General features: G+C 37.0%; 1 protein-coding gene across 3 annotated transcripts in view; it reads right to left on the minus strand.

Annotated features, from left to right (window-relative positions):
• Positions 1-21,562, minus strand: part of unc5db (unc-5 netrin receptor Db) — an 83,147-nt gene extending 61,585 nt beyond the window's left edge. For 2 of the 3 annotated variants that reach the window (XR_013300272.1, XM_077600694.1), the window contains exon 1: positions 21,109-21,562. Coding sequence is in view for 2 of the 3 variants with exons in the window: in XM_077600694.1 (XP_077456820.1) it covers positions 21,109-21,193 (85 nt within the window). In the remaining variant the exon portion in view is untranslated. The remainder of the gene's footprint in view (positions 1-21,108) is intronic. The other variant, XM_077600693.1, reaches the window with a different exon arrangement.
• Between the last annotated feature and the right edge of the window lie 4,609 nt (positions 21,563-26,171).

A 26,171-nucleotide genomic window follows, 5' to 3' on the forward strand; every position in this document is an offset into this window, starting at 1 on the left:
GGGATTTGGCTCCTTTTTGAACCGTAATCAATCCATGGTTTTGAGAAGTGATAGATGGATGGATAAGGGACCCTATAGTTTAACAATATGAACATGAAACTTCAAGGTGGACTCCGGTCAGGACCTAGTGGGGGGGACGTGGTCCCAAGGGTCTGCTGGCAAGTGACATATTGATGTATGAGCTCCAGTTTTTGCCCCCGCACCCCCAGCACAAAGAAGCAGGTGTGCTGATCAGTGCCACTTGATCTGTCAGTTGGACAGATAAAAATAGCCTCAGAGATTGAGCTGGGAGCAGGAGTGGCCAAATTTGTCCAAAGAAACTCAATTGACTTTGAACAGTTGCTGTATGTCACAGTCGAAAGTAAATGAGCGCTAACTCTAAGGTCAAATGTCGTCATATGCAGTAAATAGAAGAAATCATTTCTTTAACCAGGGTCAGTGGTGTTTTCCAAAACAGGAGCTGAAGTTTTACGGAACAAAATTAACTATTTTGGAGACTAATCCAGATGCCTGCATATAATTGCTTTCCCCGCTTGGCTTTTTCCCCCCATCTCGGGCATTTACCATCAGATTTACAAGCCATATCCTGGACCATCCTGCTGTATTCTCAGAAAACATGCATAGCTATGCAAGTTTTTGCTGTTACTGATCAAGAGAGATTAAGGGCAGGCACCAAAATATAGACGAAAAACTGCTTCATCAGCTGCCTTTATTATGGGAGGAGTGAACAGCAGCTGTAATTCACCAAAGGGATGCTCTAAATAATTACCTGTGTTTTGCTCCTTTTTGTTCGTTTTTTTATCCAATCCATCACAAATCTGAAGAGATGTATCTAAAATGGTGCCTATGTCTCTCATGTTTGCTGATTACTCATTTGTGAAAATGTAGCAGAAATGATTTTATCCGATTGTTTTGACTTCACCAGTAAGGCATAATAAGCTTGCATACAGAAAAGGCACTGATTAATTCCTCCGTTAAGCCTTCGAGTGAATTAGATATCTGCTAGTCATGTTCCCTTTTACAGGGTACAGTTTTAATGAACCATTATCAGTATTATTGCCAGTTGACATGGTCCGATCCAACAAATGTGTAACATAGGAGTTTAAAATAAGCATAACTAATTAGCGAGATACTTTTGAATGCATTAACGTGGAAGTAAAGTGACAGGCACCTGTGGCTTTTAAAGTTAACACTGTTAGTGTGTTAACTTCTCATGTTAAATATAGAATGTGTAATCTGTGTCGGAATTGTTCAGCAACAAACATGGGAATTAACATTTAAACATTAAACACAAAATACCTAAAATAAAATATTTCACACCAGCGATGGCTGGTAGAATAGATGATATTTGGTTATGTTTCCATTATACCTCGTGTTCATAAGTGGAGAAGAGAAATACTTCATCAAAATGAACCTCAACGAGGACTTAATCTGCAGTGTTCTGAATTAAATCAGCATTTTGTCATTGGCATTTCAGCAGACTGATTAAAAATGTACATTACATGAATAATATCTCGAACAATGTATGAAGAGTACAAATTCTCAACTCTGTTAATTTGTTTAATTAGCAAGTTCCACCTGGCCCTGCAGAAATGACATTTTATAACTTAAGCTATATATGAGTAAAAAGTAGTTGTGATGCAGTGACTACAGCACAATATAGTAAAGTTGGACTGAAAAAAAATACAATTATGTGTGATCTATTGTAGTATTTGGGACAGAGAGCAGGTTCCCTCATAGCTCAAGCTATAAAAAGAAGTTTTTAAATCAGAATGCTCATGATTAAATGGTCTTTTTTTGCTTGATTCATCTTTTCATACCAAAACAATATTCATAATGAAATGCTGCATCTCAGTCAGGTAGAATTCCCTTCATTTCGTACACACAGAGTTTTCTACAACAGCACCCATAGAGTATCATTAAAGGCTAGATTTATGAGGATGGACAGTAGTATACTCCAAACAGTAGCTCTGGGAGGCAATTCTTGCCTCCTCAAATGGATTACAGGTACAAACTATCAATGGATTTTCAAGTCAAACGGATGAGACAGTAGAACTGGTGTAGAGGAAACCTGATCTGCAAATATATATATATATATATATATATATATATATATATATATATATATATATATATATATATATATATAAAATATAAAAAAATATTTTGTGGGAAATGTATAGTTTTCTTTCTAGTTGATCATATTGGTGATAAAGTCTCACCCTCACTGCAAATGACTGGTGCTAAAAACAGCAGTGCTATATAAATGCAATGTTTGCAAATAAGAACATTTCTTATCTTATCGGAACGCTTGGCTTATCAGGTTGGTTATAATCAGTCAGCTCCCTCAGAATAATCACAGAACTGGGCTAGAGAGCACAGTTGTGTAAAAAAAAATTTCATTGCACACAATATTCAAATAACCCATTAAAAATCAATTCATCCATTACCACCTTAAAAACAACAACTGACATCAGTAATATCAGACTTCAAACATAAAAACACCTTTATCACAATATCCCATTTGAACAGAGATCCATCAACCAAGGTAAGCCGGGTCCAACACTTCCATTTGCAGCCTACAAACGAAGTCCCAGCGTGATATTTCTTTGCTGAAAGCCTAAAGGGGGTCAATAGAGCATAACTACTAGTTGCCAATTCAAAACACAGAAAAGGGACACATTTTGCACATCTGCGCATCTCTTATTTCACTATTCTGATAAAAGCGCCATCAATGTGTGGCACAAAAATGGTGTAATTGAAATGTTTGTTAAAAAAATAGGTTTAATACTACTATGGTGGCAAAACTGCATGTTGCTGCAAAATTGTGGTATATGCACAATCTCAAAAAGTAACCAACAATCGAAACAACCTCTTTAGCGGGTATCAAAGAGAACCATATTTTGACAGTGAAAAAAACTAAACTGTATTTCCCTGCAGAGCCAGATAAATTGAAATATCCTGGAATAAATATTTTCATTATCCACCCCATGGTGAAATAACCTAACTACAAAACCCTACATAGGTCCCACTGCTCTAAGAAAGACTGATGCCCAATGTCTAGTCATCTTGAATTAAGATAATGTAAAAAAAATAATAAAAGAATCAGTGTCGTTTGGCTGTGGAGCATATTAGCTCAGTTCTGGTTCAGTGCGCCAGAAAACTGGACGGGGACAACCAAACAAATATAAATAACTGTTATTGCTAGCGTGATTGTGGCTGGCCGGTCTGGTAAACTGAATATAGCAACATTGATTTAGTGCACAGTTCTGCTGAAAACATGGCAGAATATACTGATGACAAAACACAAATACTGATCCGATTTGGATGCTTAACAAAATATAGTGTGAATAATCTCTTCAATTTGAACAGTCTAAAATGTATTTTACAAAAAAAATCATTGAATCATTGTATCCATTAATATATAGTAAGTACACCAAGTGACAATATTTTATCCATACGCAATACCTTGGCACAGATGAAAACTAATTAGAAAAGAATACTGCGAGCAAAAAAAAAGCTGAGCTCTACATCTCCTCAAAACACATGCTGTTTTGATTTCAATCGTTTTCCCATCACAATCTTCCTTGCCACCATGTAAAAACACACCTATAATGAACAGTGACTGCCGAGAAAATATTGACTAGTCAATACAGGGAAAAAAGCTGAATTTGAAACCCTGAGGCTAAAACTCATCCATCACCCTCGGTTGCTTTAAATGCAAACATCAAAAAAGCAAACGTGGATTGATCTTGCTGATCATATAATTGATTTTCTCCAGTACCAGAGTAATAGCTATAGGTTTATCTGCTGGCTGACTTAGGTCCCAGATGCACCTAACACAAAACATTTGTCTGAAGTGTAGTCCTTTTCGCTGCATACAAGGAAAGTTGACTAAATTTGCAGCATTGAGTGCAATCAAAGAAAACAAAGCACAGATTTCTACAGATTTAACTAGTGCTCGATAGTCCCCGAAATGTGTTCGTAAAAAGGCTATATTTAACACGTTTGCTCTAAATTGGTTCAGTATTTGCCAAACTGAATACGAGGAAACTGCAGTCTTCTCAGCATTATAATAAATTAATAAAATGTAAAATCTAATTTAGGAAATGGAGCGCAAGGGACAATTATGTGAGCAATTTTCTTGAGATGGAATGATTTCCTTTGCAAATCTGATGATTGATTATTCCTGTTAAACGGTAGTGCATTTGTGCTGTTCAATTGACGTAATCCATAATTTGCAGAGTTAAATCTAGCCAAGGACAGGCCAAAAGCTTTCAGTTCAAGTGTTTAATTGGGCAATTTTTTCATTATGTTGAGCCCTTTGTGTTTTTTAGCCCTTACCAAACCTTCCGACAACAATGTTCCCATTAAGAAAAAAATTAAGGAGAATTGTCAAAATAATTTTTCTGATGCATATTTTCATTTTCTCAGCCAACACCCTTCAAAAACATGGTGGGTATTTTGCTAGTCCATTTTAAGAACATCAGTCATGTACCTGGAAGAGAAAGCAACTCGTATTCTCAGTAGAGATGATTACTGCAAAAAGCACTACGAAGCACAGTAAATTTGCACTAGGAGCCAGAAGAACATGCAAGAGAGAATAGGTCATTTCTTTTCTCTGAAATCCAATCATCTATAATGTTAAGATCATTTGGGAAATATTATGAACTTATTTAGAGATTGGTGGCACGGTGATTGAGTGATTAGCAAGCCTGCCTTACAGTTTTGAGTTCATGGGTTCAATTTCTTGGTGGGTTCCGTGCTGTGTTGAGTTTGCATGTTCTCCCTTTGCCTGCGAGGGTTTTCTCTGGGTACTCCGGTTTCCTCCCACAGCTAAAAACATGCATCGTAGGCTGATTTATCACTCAGAATTATGTGCGTGTGTGCATGGTTGTTCGTTTCCTTGTGCCTTGTGATTGGCTGGCAACCAATTCAGGGTGTACCTCGCCTACTGCCCGTTGTTGGCTGGGATAAGCTCCGGCGCCCCGGTGACCCTCGTGAGTTGCTAAGAAAATGAATGATTATTTAGAGATTATGGTTTGTGGTTTATTGACGCTTGTTATTGTGAATTTTAAACCCCTTTGGACTGTTTTTTTTCCATATTTTCTACAGGGATCAGTTCATATTAGAATAGCTACTGTATGTAGCTATTATATGTACCACATAATTCTGTCATGTGTAAAATGTTCTATTTTTTTCTGTCATGTGTAAAATATGTTCTAATTTTAAAATATTCAGAATTTAAGTTATGGGTGAATGTGTGTTTATCAGTTGAGACGTTATTTTTTGCATAATATCATGCCTTGGCATTGTGATTTTATGGTACTATCCGTTATCTGTTATACTTTTGTGGGACAATTCAGAGAAGATATTTTTTTAGTTAATATAAGCTTCACTTTATTTTATTTTTTACTTTTTGACTGAGCTAAATTTGTGTAACTCTTTTTAGTGTTATTGGTTAGTTCTGCCAAGATTCTGTTCCTAAAAGACTTAATCATGACAAAAGGCACTTTGTACAATGTGTGTCATTTATCCCCACTTTTAGCAGAATAATTTGATGAAGACGTGACACCAGACCTCATTGTACTGTCAGAATTGAATAAACCCCGGAAGGAGCACAGACCGCCTGCTGACCTCAGAGGAGAAATGGTAAGGGCTGAAATATTAACTCTTTGGTCTTAACAGTGGTTGAGGGATAAGGGCACCGCATGCTCTCGACTCTCTTTCATTTAAGTAATCATCTTCTAATGCAGGTTCTTCTGGGAACTCCTCTACATTTTTGTGACATTTTTAGCTTCACATCTGTTCAGATAAATTGGGAAATTTGGGATATCTTCAAACCAATTGCTTTGAAGTGTTGCTGTGAAAAGGTGCCAGATAGGAGGTGACATCACTGTGGAAAATATGTTAATCGTGGAAATGTTAATTAGGCCCAAAGGGTTAATTTCTTCAGACCTAGCAAATCTCGTTAATGCGACTCACTGAGAATTCACAGAGAATGCTCAGAAATCATCAGGGTTTTAAAATTTGGAGAAAAAAACATCCTCAATGATTTTTTATTTGCCTAATCTGCCTTTGAAGTGTAATTGGTACAATCCTTCAGAAAAGAAGCTCATTTATTACACCACAAAAAAAGAGAATCTTTAATCCGAAAACTAAACAATCACCAATATTGACTTCTTGGGTATGTCTAGAAATTAACCAATGTTACATTGCAACAAAAGTATATACAATTGTAGTTATGTTTTCCTGCTAAAATTAAGTAAAAAGTAGCAAAAATGAATGGTTATCTATATCTCTTATTATGCATACTGAACAAAAATATGGCATCTACAACAAACTAAAAATAAAGTCAATAGGTATGATACATGTGTATATGAAAAAAGAATTATTTTTGCACCTTAGTGTCTTGGGAAAAACCAAAAATCAATTTTTGACAAAATCTTAATCTGTATTAGCTTTTGCATATATTTACGATTTTACCAAAAAACTCTTGGTTCCCTCAAAGCAAACTGTAATTTGCTGTATTTCCTTATGCCTTTAAGATAGATGGTCGGCATTGTAATACTTGTTGCCTTCCATTAAGTAGCTTTTCTCTTCCCTCTATGTGAAATGGAGTGTGAATGAATTTATCTTACCAAGAATAAAATCCTGAAGTTCAACTAAAGCATATGCATTGCCCCATCGCCTATATATGTGCCACTTTGAAATGATATCCACCATCTCCAAAAGTGATGAATTCTGCATGTGCTTGCATGCAAAGGTCGGTCGGAGGACTAAATATTAATCGCAAGGTTGCTCTAAAAGTAAAGGGTGTACGACCGAACCACATCAAGGTGATTCTCACAGTAATTAATTTCGCAAAGTCTTTTTTTCTAACATGTCACCTGGAACTACAGACAAAGTCAAAACATTCTTGGAATTGCAGTGCAAGTTTTGCTAACTTTGTAAGCTTATTGGAATTGTGAGAAACCCATACTGGCAAAATGAATAATAATGGTTAAAATGAAACATTTAGTTTGTTTGAAAATGAATGAATTTTTTAATTTTTTTTATAAGTATATATATATATATAGGACATTTATTCAACTGAAGTGCAGTCAAGTGGTCACAAACTCACGTTGAACTCATAGCTATTGTTCTTAAGATTACCAATGATTTAACTAGAAACTGAAAACCAAAGGAACATGTCAAATGGACTGCCATGTTTGAACTAAATGGTATTCAAATTGCACTTAACAGCAGTGCATATAAGTAAATGTGCAGTTAGATTTTGTTTAAACAGTCAACAGTACAAGAGTGATTGACCACTGCTGCACCAAATGAATTAATAATAGAGTTGCCACATCTGTGACTCCAGTAAAAAAAAGTATCAGAGCCATAACAAAGCAGCCAATACACGCAAATATAATATTAGACTAATGAAAAGCTTATTTCTGCCCTGGCTACAGTCCCATTTTCTGTGCTGGCCGGTATCGAATGTTACAAAACACGACGTCACGAAATGAAATACAGCATGCAAAACAATAAAGCAGACCCAAAGGCTCAGCGATGCCTTTATTTGTCACTCCCTCCCAGTTGGCTTGTGCTGCCTGCCTTCCATTAAGTAGCTTTTCTCTTCCCTCTATAATGACAGTAGAGTATCATGTAATGCATCTTATTTACCTCGATGGAGGCGAGGCAGAGTAAATGTGAAGCACAGCTTCCAAACCATGTGAACTCAATTGCTGACAGCAGCAGTCAGCCAAGCCCTGTAAGCCAATGCGAGCCAATACGGAATAGATTGCGCACACTAGGACACCAGGCCATCTTGATATGTGTTCAAAAACATAGCAGATAGCTCAAGGTAATGCTGACATCAGCCATGATTCAAGCCAAGTTCTGAAAAATACTGTTGATTAGTTAACCTCCTGAGGAGATTGTGACTCTTGGTCCATGCATCCCATTAGACAATCAGTTTTTGCACACAAAATAGTAGAGTTGATTAAGATTCTAGATACCAAAACTGTGATATCCATATACAGTCTTCCCTCAATTATCGCGACTTCACTTATCGCAATTTTTTTCTGCTATTATTATTATTTTTTTTAAGTTCATAAAAATGTAAAAATCCACGCTGAAACTCGTAAGCGGAAGCCACTCTAGTTACTAGGTCTCAGCACGGAGAAAAAAAAAGGTAGTTATAATCGGGGTGACCCTACTTCACGATTATCATGGCCATGTCTGGCCTACATTAATATTCGAGGGATTACTGTACACGTGTCTGCAAGTTTGTGTGTATGTTGTCTTATTTTGTAGGTCTAAACTCTTTTTCTATGTTGTGTTGATGACTAATAAACAGCTCTGAAAGGAACTAGCCTTGGTGAAGTTTTACCATGCACATGTGACGAGAACACGGAGCTCATTCAAACATACGAGCCGAAAATTACTGACCTCGTATTCATTCACCGTGTGATTAATTTACTTATTGCTTATCAACCACTGCCCTAGTAGTCATCCTAATGTCTACATCAGTGGAATTTAATCAAATTCGATGTCGCCTTTTTGCATCAGAATGTGGCTATTTGCATTCGTCTTGTGGGTACTTGCATTTGTGCCGTGGCCGATTTGCATTAGTTTTGTTGCAATTGGGGTTGGTGCTGTGGCAATTTGGCTTCATCTAGTGTGTTCGCATTCATGTTGTGGCTATTTGTTTGGGTCAATTTGCATTTTAGCTTTTTTTTCTTTTGCAAAGTGTTTCCAATTGGTATTCGTGTTGTGGCAATTTGCATTCGTATTTTTTTCTTTTTCAAAGCGTTTGCAATTCGCGCTCATGCTGTGGGCAATTTATATCCGTGTTTTTTATGTTTTGCAAAGCGTTTACAATTGGTGTTCATGTTATGGCAATTTACATTCGTGTTTTTTTGTTTGGACTACATATATTACTTCCCAGCAATCTCACAGCATACACTCGATGTGTGATTGTGTATAAACACACAGGCACAGTATATGAACACAGAGTTGAGGACAAAAAAAGGTAATTTTCTTTAGTAGCTGAAAATCTAACTCTGCAGGCATACAGTATCATGTTTGAATTAGAAATGGCTATGACAGCCAAAATTCCTTTGATTTTGCAAATGTGTGGAGTCAAAATGAACAAAGACCTCTCAAAGGATGGTTTTTAATTTTTTTCTTTACAGACATGTTATGATTGTGGGAAGATATTCTTTTTGGTCTCTGAATGATGTGGCCTACCACAAAAACAGAAATCTTAGTATTCATTTCCATCCAATGCTCAAGTAGTAGACCAATTGAAATGAATGGAATTGCTGCATTTTGTTGTCCCCTGTGATGCCATTTTGCCACATTATGTTTCACTCTAACCACCAATAAGGCTACCATCAGAATCCCATTTGATCATATTTACATTCGCTTTGGCTTCAAACCTCCGAGACACTAAAAAGCAATTACCACTCGAAGTTGTCGCCTCTCAAAAAGAGCCACACAAGATGCCCTTGCAAAACTGCAGAGGCTTCATATCCAGGATGCTGGTGACATTTAAGCGCTTGTCTTCTCCACTGAGCATGGTTCAGTACATTTAGAAGAAAAGACATTATGACAAACATGGCATTTAAAAGAGGCATTTGACCGGTGACTATTCCAAAAAAAATAACATTTATCACATTATAGCTATAAATGCCAAATAGTTATTTATAACAATCTGAATTACAAAAAGATAAATATATTATTAAGGGTGTAATATATCGAAATTTCCAAGTACTATAGACAAACCATATAAAAAAGAATATGCAAGTTACTTAAAGCATCATGGAGGAATATTTGTTCGGAAAAAGAAAAATCTTCACATATCATACTTCTTCCAAGATTCTTGTAACATTTTTTAGCAATTTTAACCTTTTTAAGGAGTAGCAAACTATTTTTTTTATTTCAATGCAAGATTCCAATTATGAAGAATTTGTTAATAAATTGGTAAATATTCATTCATTAAAGTCTGTGTATTGACAGTTTAAAAAAAATAAAGTTTGGCTTTGTACTACTTATGATGTGGGCCATTTAATAACTCTTGCTCTTTTAGTTTGAATCCCACTGTGGACACTTTACTGTTAACATTTTCCCTTAAACTTAAAGATATTATGATTTCAAGTAGAAAGAATAATAATAGGGAGTATAAGGAAAAAATTCAACTTTCAATTCATTTCACAGTCCGAATGCCAATTAAAATCAACAAGAATACATAGTAATGCTTTTCATCCTGAATTCCTATTCTACTTAACATAAAGCCTAGATGGCTACTCATTACTGACACACTAGCAGTGCTGATGAATGGCTTCAATTTGTTCTATTCAATCTGCCCAACCGTACAGAATCAGTCCATTGAGCAAAGAAGCTCATTGCCAATGCTACTGGTGCACTACAACTTAGCTTTTTTTCTCTACATTGGAGCACATTTGATGGTAAGAAGCATCAAAAGGTATAAATATCCTTTATTCACTTGATGTCTTAATCTTGTATGTTCATAGTTTTTATGGCCGGCCTGGTAGAAAGTGGTTAGCGCGTCAGTCTCAAAGTTCTGGTGTCGATCTCAGGTTATTCCTCACTGTGTGGAGTTTGCATGTTCTCCCCGGCTTGCGTGGGTTCTCTCCGGGTACTCCGGTTTCTTCCCACATCCCATAAACATGCACGTACGCCGGTTGAGCACTGTAAATTTCCTCTGGGTATGAGTGTGAGCATGAATGGTTGTCTGGGATAGGCTCCAGCACCCCCCGTGATCTTGTGAGGATAAAAGGTTTGGAAAATTAATGAATGAATGGTTTTGATATACCTAATTTGATTCAAAATAGAAAATGTTAGAAAAAAATCTTAAATGCTGCATAATGATGACCATAATTATTTTACTTAAAAGTATTTCTGACCCATTGTTAAGGTTTTCTCCATACTCACCAGTGATGGAGTGCACCTGACCTGTAGTTGAGTGAAGTTAAAAGCATTTTACTGTAGGGAGGTGATTTTTCTTACTTAGCAGGGGCTCTTTGGCTTGTAGCCCCAAAATGGATTTTACATGGCCCGAGTTGAGAGGGGGTATTGTGAGAAAAGCTTTCACTCCGTGTGCATCCCTCTGGTGAGAACTCAAGATTAAATTGCATGTCTTAAACACCAAAAAAAGTGTTCTTACTTGGACTTTCAACTGCAACTATTATTCCATTTTTTGTCAGTGCACATACTATTTATAAACAGGACATGGCACACCTTAGACTTCAATTCTGCAAGTGTGAAAGGACACTTTATCAAAGCCTCAAAAAGCGCAGCTAAAAATGTGAGTACAAAAGATAAAACTTCGATTATGTGAATGAATCAGGGCCCCGTTACGCTCCAAACCGGGCCCCCTAGAAGGCGGGGCTTAGATGCACCCGTAACCCACCCCGAAGCTCCGCCCGTGCTTGTTCAAGCTAAAACTACAGAGTATCAATTGTTTATTTTAACATCATAAATCATAGGAAAATTGACAAAATTAGACAGACACCCATCCAAGTGGTTACTAAACAAGCAGCAGCTTGAGGCTAATAACCCAATGCAGAGCATATTGTTTCATAACTGCTGTAAATTTTAATCGGAGGCATAGGCAGTTTAAAAAAGTCAAACACAAAAGCAACAAAAGAGCCACGGTGTGTGGGCACAAACCATGGCAAATCAGTAAAAGAGCCCGCTTTGCCCACAAGGTTGAGATGAGTAAACATCGGTTTCCAAAGAAGGGAAAGCAATCCACTGTAGTGCTGACCCTGGAGAACTTTGAGATTGTATCAAAAGCCAAGAGGACTTTCAACAGAGAGATTTTAAAGCATAAAAAGAAAGCAGTGGGAGTTTGCCTTGGGCACATAAGGAACTGATGAGTTACAAAAGCATCCCACCAAGACAAAGCAAAGTGGTGTATAATTCATTATATATATATATATATATATATATATATATATATATATATATATATATATATATATATATATATATATAATATTAATTTTTATATATATATATATATATATATATATATTAATTAATATTTTTTATATATATATATATATATATGTTCAAAGCCCCATCTTGAAATATGCTGAATCCCACCAGCAGCAGCACCGTAACCTAGCACCTGATGTCTCTGCTTAAGTGACAGGCTGTGAATAGCTTCTCCCCAGTTTCACAGTGGCTGCAACTTTTGAAAGGCTGATTTTGATTATTTGTGAATCCACATTGATGCTTTGAGTGAGTTACGTTATATGTGAGATTTGGCCATTCGAGTGTGAGAACAGACTGTCAAATTCAAATAGGCTATAAGAAAGAAAGGCAGTTAAGAACGTGCCCTTGAGCGGGAATTCAAAGATGAGAGCTTCCGAAAATATTAAAATAAAAGTATGATGTGCAGAATTTTAACACGGTAGTCAAATATGAGCAACCATTAAACAACCCTGGTGTAAATGATTGGAGGCCTCTGTCAAGGCGCAATGGTGCTAAATTTAAGATTACAGCTCTCATAAATAGCTTTGCTTTGCTTACTTTCTTTGCCGTTTGTCATGTCTCCTGTTAGAATAAAAACATGTTTTAATTCATTAATCAACACCCTGACATGAGGCGTGATTAGAAAACATGAGATTTGTGCGAAGCTTGCAAAGGAAAAGTTTGACTACCTATTCTAGAGTAAGACTAATGTCATCAGGGCGGCACAGTTTTGTCTGAGCTTAGACTCTGACAAAACTGCATTAACAACTAACTGAAAATGATTGAATGACTCGTCCCTCCACACGGATAATGTAATTAACCCTCATTATTATTCAGCTGCTGAATTAAATGGGAATCATTAAAAAAACATTAATGCAATGTTTATCTCTGTAACTGTTGACAGTATTTGAGAACCACCCAGCGTCATACTGGGAGTGGATTCAACAAACTGACTTATCTACATCAGCAGAACATTTTAAAAATACCTTTTGGTAAGAGGCAATGCCATACCATTCCAATTCTTACAGTTTTTCTCCCCTCTCTCATCAACTTTTTAAACAATTGACCTGTATAGCCAATTGCAATTCTGTCATTTTTCTTTATACACATCTAAGTTTGTTACATCTGACAATATTATCATAATCAAAGTTATTCCATCACTCTATGCATACTATGTCACATGTTTTACATAGTTATCAATCAGAATTATATCCTACTGTCACTTTATACTGCAAAATCTTTAATTATTTTCTCGGGCATCTCAAATAAACAAAAGGTCTAAGGTTATAATAAGAAAGATGTAAGCAATGAGAGGCGTCTTAACTTTGTCAAAATTACAATCCAAATCTTAAACGCTGAGACAATAGCCCACTTTGCTTTTGATGGCTTAACTAAAAACTTGAAAAGAATGCACTTGAGCAAAAGACTGCCTGAACAACAACAAACCATGAATAGCAAAAATAAATAGTCAAATTAGAACAACACAACAACGACTTGGAATTTACATAGACTTTGCATATTCACAATGCGTAGACAAAAACATAGTAGATAAACTGATTAAAAGGTCACTCCAATACTTGTTTGACTTTTTGGATTTTGGGGTTACAGACTTGATGAATTTTAACCAAATGAACGACATAATTCATTAGTGCTATCGCTTAATCTCCCGAGTCTTCTGGAGGTGCTGGAGGCTATCCCATCGGAATATGGGCTAGAGTAATAAAGTAATAATGAAAACTCAGCATCTTTGATTTTGAACTTGGGTTACCTTCGTAGGTATTTCAATTAAGGCTTCACTGTGTCTCCTTATATATTCCTTGAAAGCGGCCTGCATTGAACTGAAAAAATGTTAGCTATGTGAACAACTAAATGACCAATAATTCCCAAAAATGTGCAATTATGTAAACGGTGGTCTGAAGGAAAGACACATTTGATTATATATATATTCATTTTTTTCTGCATTTGTGCCCAAGATACTTTCATTTTTTAAAACATTGACCTGTTTTGAAATTGCATGAATCCATCTTGTAAGAAAAGTGCAAGTACAGCAAGGCCAAACATAAAGACAAGGTGACATAGAGCTGACCAGCTTTCTAATGATTAGTTGAGCTGACTACAGCTAGAACCGTGCACAAAAACACTAAAAGATTTCTTTATTATTGCGCTGAGAATGTAAAAGGGGCGACCACAATTCATACCCTAAAAACACAAACTCAAACCAGAAACCACACAACTTTTCCAAACCCAAACCAAAATAAGATGAATTAATTGGAGAAGAATATTGCTTTGCGCTAGGCTGATGACATGAATAGGTTTGTTTTGTCACATGAATACAGCAAAATTGGTAGGCAGTCATTCACAGAATCTGCCATGCAGTCCGTGCAGGATCTTTTTCTGCTCAATGATTGCATAAACGCAAATGTTCGTCTTTATATATTTGCCCTGTGATTGACTGGGGAAAAAAATCCATGTCGTATCGTGGCGAATTTTCCCATTCATCCAGGTCATTTAATTTTCAGGGCATTAGCCTTGTTGCATGAACTGATGAAATCCGCTTAGATGAGAGAAGAAATGCCTTCTAAGACCACTAGAAAAGTCCATTTGTGGTCCAAGGTGTACAGTCGGCCCAGAGACGGCGACATATAATAAATCCAACAGAAAAAAGGATGATATTTTGTGCTGCACTGAACAACAAAATTGCCTCAAATAATCCCTTGCTTGGAAATATTGTAGTAGAGACAAATATGGAAAGGAGCACTAGCAAAACTAGATGAAACATTATTTAAACAACCGACAGGCATTACGCAAACAACTAGCCCTGAGATTTACAACATCAACATGCTACAATTGATTTATCCACCATAAAAATAGATCATATTTACACACCAACAGTATAACCACAATAATAAACCTATGGATTACACAGACCGTATCATAAACACCTGAGTAAGCGTATGCATTTCCCATAAGAGCAGCTTACATATTTGTAAAATAAACTCGTGGTTAATCCTTTTGTGCTCTGTTGCACCCCTGTATGTCAAGGTATGGGTCACAAATAGCACAGGCCAATGACTAACATCTACCCGCTAGCAAAACTATGAGTCCTTTTACATAGGGCAAGACACTGCAAGCTGGAAGTGGAGCTGGACAGTCCATTCATCACAACTTGTCCTGAAGCACTGTTCTGTCCCAGTGGGTGTGCTAGTGCACCATGGATGAAGGCAGGACATGGTTTGAACAGCTATCCCAAGGCCATGAGACTCAGTATAGGAATAGCAGGGAACCAATTGAGTCGGCAAACTGTGCACCAAGGATGAAAAAGGCAAACTAGAGATCTACGTATCAGACAAGGTGTTACAATGACAAAATCCATACGCAAATGATTGCTGGTCAAAGCTCAACTGTCAAAAATGACTGTCATTTAAAAGGTCATTTACTTGAGATCGGTCTGACAAAGACTGCACTCACGACTGATATGTTACAAAGACATGTTCTTCGATAAAAATATTGCTTTGTCGCTGGCTTGATAAGAGATGGACTCTTGCATTTCCATTAATGAAAGTGCAGACCTAGATAGATGCTATCAAATGAACTACACATCGTGAAAATGCAAAATGTGTGTGTTTACTAGTATGCATTTACTTGAGGGCACACTTTCTCACACGCCTTATGGCAGTGAGAAAGTGGGTGTTAGAGGAATGTCTATGATAAATTCTTCTAATAAAATACAGCATCTGGTCCATTTGTCAGTAACTACAGATATGAAGCAGTTGAAGCTTGTGTAATCATGCAGTGCCCCCATTTGATTCATGGAAAAGGCTCAATTACTGTGGGAAAACACATATTAGTGATGCTTTCTACTGGAGACTGTTCTGCTTGTTGTTGTAGGAGAATAAAAGCTCCACTGAGGACTAAATGTTATTTATTACAGTCCCTGGGAATGCACTATCTGGAGGACATTTAACAATCCCTAATAAATGGAGAAATCTTCTTTTTTAATTAAATGTGAATATCATTGAAGTACAGATTTATCAACTACTACAAATTTGACCAAATGAAGTAAACAATTTCTTATATATATACACACACATGGATATATACATATAGTATGTTAAAACATTGCTGTTTTAAAAAAAATGTACATTTGGTCAAAGTGGGGAATTGAAAAATTGGTTTCCAGTAGAAATAGAGGTATTTTTAAGACTGGTGAAACAGTATAGGCTTTCATATAATAGCATTTTCAATTGAAAAAGTCAGACAGATTGTTCAGCCTTGCCCCGGTACAGTGCTATATTCAGTTCTGTGTGTCTAGTGTTTCTGGACGTAGAGTAGATGACAGGCATTACTTCCATCTAGTGACACAGGCATTAATTTTTTTTCAAAGCAAAGACCTGAGCGCCAGCACCTTTTTAGCCAGACACAAATGGGAACAAAACCCACAAACCTTAAGCATATACGGTTAAATACAATAACTCTCTAAATTTGGGTTCGAGGAATTTTGCTTTCTTTAAATTAGTATCTAGTACTGTATTACTGTAGTCCCAATATGACAAAAAGACGCGAGTTGTGACTAAGAGTAGTTATCGCTTTGATGAAAATTCTGAACAAAAGAAATCCAAAACTCAATATCTTAATAATGTCGTGGGAAACGGTGTATAAACATTTGATTAAAAAAAGGCAGCCAAAGTGACCATGACTCTCAATACAAATGGCTAAATCTTTATGATGTTTAGTGGGTATATATAGTACACTTTTACAATAATACTAGGTGTGACATCAATGATGTGTTTTTAAATAATTCATCATGAAAAAATGCTGCCATTCGTCTGTGTAGCAGACATTTTACTGTATATCCACTTCAAAACCTTAAATACACATTGTCAGGAGACAAAAATTAAGTGGACTACATTTGGACTCTTGGGATGGGAATGGATTAATATACTTATTGCAATGTAAAGAGTACAGACTTAATTAGCAATGAGCCTTAAGGTTGCAAAGACTTTACAAGGCCAGAATGACAGCAATGCCACATTACAACAAGTCCACTACATAGGAGTTCTTTACTCTTATTACAACCATTATTACTGTACATCATTTCTGAATGGAAGGCCATTTGGTTTAATTTAAATGTAAATCTGGGCACTCAACTGTTCACATTGTCACAAATGACACCATGATGATGATGGTGATGATTATTCCTCTTGCCAACAGTATGGAAATCATATGAACCCTTTCACTTTCTATTTCACTATGATGGGAAATAATGGATCAACTCTCTCGTGTTCATAGAAAATGAACCCTGTTGAAACCTTTGGATTTTTTTTGTCCTGATACCTTTTGAAGCTGAAGAAAATAAAGAACAACAGCAACATGTTACCAAATAAATTATAACAGAACATTCAAAGTGCAATATGATGTTTATTCTCCACTTAAGACGCCATCATACAATATTTCCAAAAAATAAATCCTTGTGAAAATGCTCACATATTCCCCAGGGCAGCTGTTTTAATCACTCTGTGCCATTCAACCGAGTATAACATATTTGCAATAGCCTGCAAAGCATCACTGCCAATTGCAACTAATTTGAATAATCCTTAATCAAATATGAACTCATCCATAGCACTGCTATTTTAATGTTTTCTTACTCTGTACACACTACTAAGCTTTCACTAAATATAACATGCATGAACCAACATTCAACCACCGAAGAGTCTTCGAATGTTGAATGTTGGTTCCCTAAAAACATGGGCAGTGGCGGACCATCAGGGCCTTCAAGGCCTTCTCTGCTGGCCTAAGAAATATCTGAATCAGATATTATATTTTGTCCATCAATACTTATTAAATAATTCCAAATTATTTGTTAGCTTCCTTTCATTGCTTTCCCCCTGGCTGCACTGCTTCCAGATGTGTTTTCATATTGAAGCATTTAACCAATCACATTTCAGCAATTATTTGTTGCCAGGGTCAGTAATCTGCCTCAAGGCCTTCACAATCAGTTCTGTAGGCTCTGCTGCATTAAACAAGCGTTGACAAGACTATTGCTTTAACCAATCAGATTTCGAGTTGGCAACACCACAATGCCTTGTGGCAGGCGTAGGGATACGTCATTGCCTTGTCGCAGACGTAGGGATACGTCATCACTTTCACCAACTATTATTGGCTAGCGATTAGCCAGAGCTACCAAACTGTATCTGTAGCGAGCTGCACAAGCAAATATATTGTTGTGTTGATTTAAAGCCATTTTTAAGACGGACTATACCAGAAATACGACAGGACAGGCTCGACTTTCAGCATTACCTTCGATGGCGATAGAAAAGAAGGAAGAAAGGAGGATGGATATTGTGTACAGTTAAAAAGGATTTTTGGTGAGTAAAATATGGCTATATTCCTAAATAATATTTCAATAGTGGCCCTGGATCTGATAACTGAAAAGCTCCAGTGTTTGTATTTAATCACTAAATGCTGCTAGGAAGTGGATTTTACCCCATTTTAGTGCAATTTTTGCCGTTTCGCCTTTGACGTCCATCGCTGCATTTTCCCGTGAAAATCACCCCCCGGCCCGGTTGTAATGTCTGAAAAGCTCCAGTATTTGTATTTAATCATTAAATTCTGCTAGGAAGTGGATTTTACCCGTTGAAGGCGCTACGAGAAAATGCACGGACCGCCACTGCGACTCACCTCCAAACAAATCAAATCATTTGGCCTGTATTGGCGGCACCTTTCTGACCAAAAATGCAGTGAGCCATTAGAAAGCATTTCCGTGTTTCCTCGTGTTACACAGGAGGAGCCCCCTTGCATGCAAACATCACCATTGATCTTTAAGAGCTTGTGGAGGCGAGCTGTGCAAGTCCCATTACAGCCATTCTGCTGTGTTCTTTGTTTGGAAAATGTTTGTGTGACACCTGTTGTTCATAAAGAGGAGGCATGAAAATGGCATATTGCTATCATGGTGACCAAAATAATTGATTCGGCTTATCAGCATGATCACAATGTTGAAAAGAGAGAGCGAAAAAAAAAATCACTGCTGTTCTTGCAAGTGTCGTGAATGAGGGCTTCATGGATTTTTGTGTAAAATATGCAATCATTTATAATAATCATTTGTCAGCAGGTATCATATTTGGGCAGATCGTTTAACCATTAAAACTACAGGGGTGGAAATGTGGTTTTATTTTTTAGATAGTGTACGAGTCTGAATAAAAATAGCCTAAGGTTGCTTTTTAAATGCAACTCTTTTTAAACAATGATTTTAGTGTCTGTTCTTTTTTTTGAGACTGCGTGTTTAGGGTTGGTATTGATTTTCATACAAGGCGAAAGTGAAACATTCACAGCAGCACTATTGCGCTGGGCTCGTATTTCTTTCACAATTCTCCAGTGACATAAAACAGTTTAATGACTACAGTGATACGGAGCTGTGATAGCGTGATGATAAATGATCAACTCGGCTGCAGCTTGATGACCGCCCGCCCTAAGTTGTGTCCTGTTGTTTCAACAAATAAAAGCATCAAACTGGGACAAATAACGGGAATCAACACAGTCCAGTGTTTGAATTAGTGTGGCCGTAATCAATACAGTTTCTTGTACCACAGGATTATTGGTCATATGAGTACTTTTTCTAGTCCCCAATAGATATATTTAATATCTTTCTTGTAATTGACAGACCAAATGTGTCTGTAGACAACTTCATTTTGCTTCTGTTCTTCAAAGATCAGTGAGAACCTACCGGAAAAAGCATCCAAATCCACGGCATTATGTCCACCGACTTTCAGAGATGAACTGTTAGAAAATTGGAGCAAAATCCTTTTCCCCCTCAGAGATGAAGCTTTTGCAACATAAGTGTAAAGGTTAATCTAGGTCTCGTTCCATAAAACCTTGCTCCCAATTGTTTAAGATGCCCTATATTCTTTTTGGCAAATTCCAATTGAAGTCTAACCTCCGTGTTTATATTGGGTATAGTAATGGGTGATTTGCATCGCCTAGTGCACTAGCTAATCTTTTAGTGTAGTACTATCTGTAATTGGGTTGATGTTCTAGACAATTCTTCTTCTCTTCTGGATGTTTTTCCTAGTGCAACAACGGTTCCTGATCAGAGCATTTCAAATGGTTGTATTGGTGATGCCAAATGTTTGTTCAAAGGTGGTTTTCATTCTAACCTTTAGACAACTGCAGGTATATTTTCATGTTCTTATTACCTTTAATAGTAAGTATTGCAATCTCCGCTACAAAAACACTAATCTAGCAGTGGAAAACTGTGGATTATTATTATTATTATTTAACTACCCAATGCAACAAGAAACAATTGGGAAGCAAAAAAAAAAAATGCAGCTGCCTGTCCAGTACTTCATTTATCAAGAAAAAAAGGTAGATTCAATAAATATTTTTAGTAGCATTTTTTGGCCCAAAAGTATAAACATAGAAAATATACAATGTTGACAGTGTTCATCTTTTTACTGAAATCTTTTTTCAGTTGAATAGTCATTATACTTTGACAGTAAGAAAAACATTGGCGCCAGTTGAGAACATAAAGCCAGCCATTAATTACACCAGCATGTAATGTAACAGGTTATTCTGTTTTGTGATTGAAATGTATTTTTCTTAACATATATTTATGCCCTCTCAAATTAATTTCAGGACTTGTGAATGAAGCTGCATGCACTATGAACAGGAATATTACAGATAGAAAACCTCTTTTATAAGAAGAAGAAAAAAGGGTGGCTGAATATAACTGGATTTAAAATCTAAAGTAAAATATAAATACCATGCAAATGTGAGAACTTTACTGTCCTGTTTAGATATGGCGCAGACATTTTTTTTAAAATCCAACATATGATGCTTTAGTACCAGTAAGGTTCCGATGGATACTGGATGTACTGGTATAGGAACCAGTGAATACTCCGGTGTAACCTTAACCTCTTCTGCACGTCGAAAAAAAACTTAAACTGATACAAAGAATCCTAGATAAGGAGATGAAAAAGCAAACCAAAAAGAGAAATGTCCCCTCCTATTGGAAAGTGTGTTTGCAGCATCCCACATCGCAACATTTTTCACTGAGATGTTGTGCTGCGTGCAAAACATTCACCCAAAAGTGCTTGTACAAGTACTAGGAGAAATCCTGCTTACCTTTGGAGATGACAGATGACGTGCAACACGCAAAAAGTAGAAAAGCCGTCGTATAAGCAAAGCGTCCTCTCTTCAGTGCCCCCATACCGACGCGTAGTGGTCCCCGGTTAAGCGAGACTGACTGCTCCCGAGTCTTGATGCTTCTTCCGTGCTGGACCAGTCCAGGCACGGCAAGTTCCTTCCGTGAAGCCGGCAAGAATAGTGTTTGAAAGTGAAGAGGAGAGACGTGAGCTGGAGGGCTGAACAGCTGAAGGAAAGAGAACAAGCATCTTCTCTTCTTTTCGGCGGCGTGTTCGAGCGCGGCCACTCGGCGTGCGCCCGAAGTGCCCCCCCTAAACAGGCTTAAGCATCCAGGAACCCGCTTCACGCTTAACCAATAGCAACTAAGAGAGACAGAGAGGAGGAGACACTTCGACAAGTGGTCCTAATCAATAAGCCATCACAGCGGGGAAAAGTCTCACGGCTGTTCGTCGTTTGGGAAATGTGACTCAGCTGTGGCTAATTAATGGCTTCATAATATACATGAAAAAAATGTTTAGTAGTCATATATTTGGAACAGAGGCGGTTCTGGCTAATTTTGCTCAGTGGGCTGTAATTATTAAAAAAAAAATAGCACTACATATATTCCTTTAAAACAGGGGTAGGAAACCTATGGCTCGGGAGCCATATGTGGCTCTTTTAATTGGTGTATCTGGCTCTCTGGGAGGTAAAATAGGAAAAAAAAACTGCTGGTGAGAGAGAGCTGAGCCCCGTACACATCAATAAGAGCATAACGTCGGTTCAGTGGCGTTGACATTACCTCTAGCGCCTTTTTATCTTTATTTTTTTCATTAGATTCTTCTGCATACATAATGCTGCATAATGTTGTCAAAACAATTCAGAGACTTTTTCTTACTTTGAAAGTGATGAAATGACAAAAAATGCACACATTTTCATATATTTATACTCTTCAATTCTGAGTATGGCTCTCAAGGAATAATATTTAAAAATATGAATTGTTTTTGGTTGTTTCCGTCAAAATGTTCCCAACCCCTGCCTTAAAAGGTATACACTTTCCTTGAAAAAGAAATTGATTAACTTTTAATTTATATAGAAGAGGATTAGGGGCACTGAAGAACAACATTGGTCAATATTCTGACTTTAATGTTAGAGTTTGAGGCTTGAATATTAAATTTTGCATTTAAAGACACAATTCAGGCTTTAAAGTCAGAAACCTGGCCACTTTCTTTTCTTCGGTGAGACTAATCCACTTCTGTAAGTTTGTGAGTGGGTTGATTTTTGGACAGTTTTCACAGTGGATGGACTTTCTGATGAAACTCACCCATATTTTATCTGGGTTTGGCAGCTGGATTTTGGGGCACGAGTCAGAATCAAAACCAGGATGAATGAAATGCAGCCTAAAGAAAAGGAAAAATTGATTATATGTCTTGGCTAATCATTAGAAGAAAATTGCTCAACGGAAATTCACCATCAGATTTGTGAAAAGCATTTTCTCAAAGAAGTCCGGTTTTCTTAACGCTTAATTTCTCAACCTGGAGTGTTGTTGGAAGTCAACCCACGCTGTTGGGTTAGTCCCTCTGGAGCAGTCTCCATGTCCACACTAATCCCACAAGTGTTCAATTGGGTTGACGTCTGTACTCGGAGCGGGCTGTTCTGTCCTCTCTAAATCCAAATTTGGGAAATACTCTGATTATCCTGGCTTGTGCGGGACGGTGTTGTGATCCTCAGGGATAGATAGATATCCCAGACTCAGGAGATATTGAATCGCTGCTGGCTCCGAAATGTCATTCCAAGATCTGTGCAACAATGGGCATAGTGTTCACCACACCGTCTCCATGCTTTGATCCCATAATGCAGTTTTTGCAAACTGATCCTTTCTCCATCACTGAACATTTCGTTGCCAACATTGTTTTGTTCCACTAAAAATTTAATCTCTTGATTATACCACATGGGCGAATTCAATTTCCACTTTTAGGAGAGTCGTCAGAGTTGGGACCTTGCCATTGCATTGCACCCAAGTGCATGATGGGTTTAGTGCCTTGCTCATTGCAATTACAACGGTGAACTAGAAATAAACTGGCCTCTTACGAGGTTTTAATATAATCCATCTTTGTGCTCACCCTAGTGACTATCTACTGCAAATCTGCTAAGAATGGTTTCAGCTTTCAGAAATTGTCAATACAGTCTTGAAACAGTAAGCTATGCCTTAATGTGATGCCATATGATGTGGGAATGGTGGATGAATACCAATGCAAAGGAAATTTTGATATGGTCAGATTCCAAACAAAGACATTCTATATATCTGTAGCTGCTGTCTGTAATTTGTTACACTATAAAACAAATACATCACCACAGGCTACTATTGTCCTGATCAAAGTTAGAATCCTTGTGCCTTTTCAGATCCCATAATCGTGGTAGGACCGTTCAAATTTGTAAGTAAAATTGATTGTCAGGGCCATACATAACCAATTGGTTCCCAAGGCTAAACATTTGATGATGATGGATGATACTTTTATTTCCATAAATTAGTTTAACATTTGTTTCTTCCCACCTTGTTACTTTTGTGCACCCCAAATATTTACATCACTGGCCCTATTGGTGCAAGATCGATTGATCGGTCTATGTTTGTTTGTCTACATATCTACCAAAGAACATGTTTGCATCATCCAATTCTACACAGATTCAATGGTGAAGAGTGTGCCCCAATAAAGAGCCCAACTCACACCCTTGCCCTTTAGAGTGAAGATTCAAATGGCATGCTTGCCTAGCTTCGATGCACAAAAATACTGAAACCTCATTTCCCTCTAAAATCTCCTTTTGTCTTCCGGTTCTATTGCACAGAAGGAGAGTGCTTCTTATTATCTGAAAAATGCAAAAATGCTTGCTTGTGTTAGCAACTGGGTACATGCAGAAGAGTAAGATGTATAGCTAGCTATCTGAATATAACAACTGGTTATGCTGCTCCATGGTAAAAGAAAAATATTTATTCTGTTACCTGAAAAATAATATGTTTAAACGTAATTGCATGCCTATTTAATAAGCCAGCGAGATAACAGTTTGGCAATAATAATTAAATAAAAATAAACCTCTATTAACCATGGTGACAGTCCCAAGCCATTATTCTGTAGTGCACAGGTGCACTTTCAGACAATACAGTACTTGAAATGCTTTACCTTTTATTCAGGGTGATTGAGAGTCCAATCAATATAAGTATGTGGTCAGCCCTTTGTTTTTTATGGATGGTTAATGCTTTGGGAAGAAAAAAAAACACAAACACACAAACAATTGGTTCAATTATTCTTGACAGAAGAGGGATTTGAACTAATTAACCCACTCCTTCATTGTTTGAAGCAGGTAACCCTCTTCAGCATTGTCGTCCAAAAGTTAACTTCTTTTCGTTTGTCTTTAAAAAAAAAAAAATTAAACATTAGCACTTTTTTACACAACCTTAGAAATGAATCAATATTTGAAAAGTTAACTTCTTTTCGTTTGTCTTTAAAAAAAATCAACAATATCACTTTTTTACACAACCTTAGAAATGAATCAATATTTAGAACTAATACCTCGTATTAGTTCTTTGATAATGCATTTTGTATAAAAGATCATTTTATGATGGCAGCTAATATAAATGGATCGATAAGAAAATACCCCAAAAAAAAAACGAGAGTTCTACTGGTATTACATTCATCACAACAGGTAGCCAGTGGAGAGCTCTGTGCAAATCATTGCTCAAGCTTAATGAAGCCATGAAATGCTCAAAATGTCTAACCAAAATGAAAGTAGGCATATCAAAAGACAAGACCTTGGACTTCTTTAAAGAATAAAAAAAAAACATGATGGACAGGTATTTGAAGAACGCAACCACAAGACGTGTTTGCTATGAAAGTATTCTAGTGACTGAATGCATTGCTTGAGCTGTCATTTCCTCCTGTGCGGAAAATGACCCAGTTTTACTACTTACTAGTTCTTGGTTCATCAAAGGTTGTGTGCCATTAGCTTATAATAAAAACAAATAAAATGATTAATTAAGAGTAAAAATATGAAGGGTCTCCCCTCACTTTATTCTGAAAAAGTACTGAGTATTTAGTAAATTAGAGCCTCCTTTGGGGATAAAAACTATAATTATTAAAGAAAACATGCTGAAAATTCACAAACAAACTAGCAGGGAGTGTATTTGAAAGTCAATTTGAATATAGGAAGATTAATGTCAGTCTCCCTGGAGAATGTCTAACAGATGAATAACTCTGTGCTGTACATGACACATGTTGGTAAATTGAGCAGACATCTGGCTTTTGACTTTCCTTTTAAATCAAAATGATAAATTAAAACACTTGCATCCAATTTTTGTGAGTAACAGTGTATTTGTTATTTTTGCAAGACAAAAATTAATGCACGAACATTTGGACTATGCGTTTTTCATTTCATGCACTGTTGCTGGCTTTTTCAGTTTACTTTGGTGTATGTACGATGAAAATATGGAACAGACAGTTTCACCCCCACCCTACTCCCTTCCAAAACCTGTATTGATAGCATAATAATGAGGCAGGAGGGTATCCACCACCGGAGAAGGGTCAGGTGGCAGCTGGAGGATCTGCGCCGCTGGAGCAGGAGATGACTCTTGCGGTGCGGGAATAATGGCCTTGAGCTTCTGCGGCCCAGAAATATGGTCTGTGTACAATATATAGGTCAGGTATTTTCATAAAACATGCTAAAACAATATCTACAGCAGGGATGTTACCAGCACCTGAACAAAAAACTGAACAAGGGCATACCTGTCAACCTCTGCCGATAACTGCCCTTATAAATGATTATGATTCCCCTTACAAACCCCTCAAAAACCTTACAAACACCGTACGAGTCGTACGGTGTTTGTAAGGTTTTTGGGGGGTTTGTACGGGGAATCATAATCATTTATAAGGGCAGTTATCGGCAGAGGTTGACAGGTATGCAAGGGGGAGAAGTTATAGTTTGCAACAAGAGTGGTAATTTGGTGCTTCAAATTTCAAATGCTGAAGCGTGATTAAGTACATTTGCAAGTAACGCTGTGAATTGATTAGCGAATT

This window comes from Stigmatopora argus, chromosome 5 (genome assembly GCF_051989625.1).
Source record: "Stigmatopora argus isolate UIUO_Sarg chromosome 5, RoL_Sarg_1.0, whole genome shotgun sequence".
Taxonomy (NCBI): domain Eukaryota; kingdom Metazoa; phylum Chordata; class Actinopteri; order Syngnathiformes; family Syngnathidae; genus Stigmatopora; species Stigmatopora argus.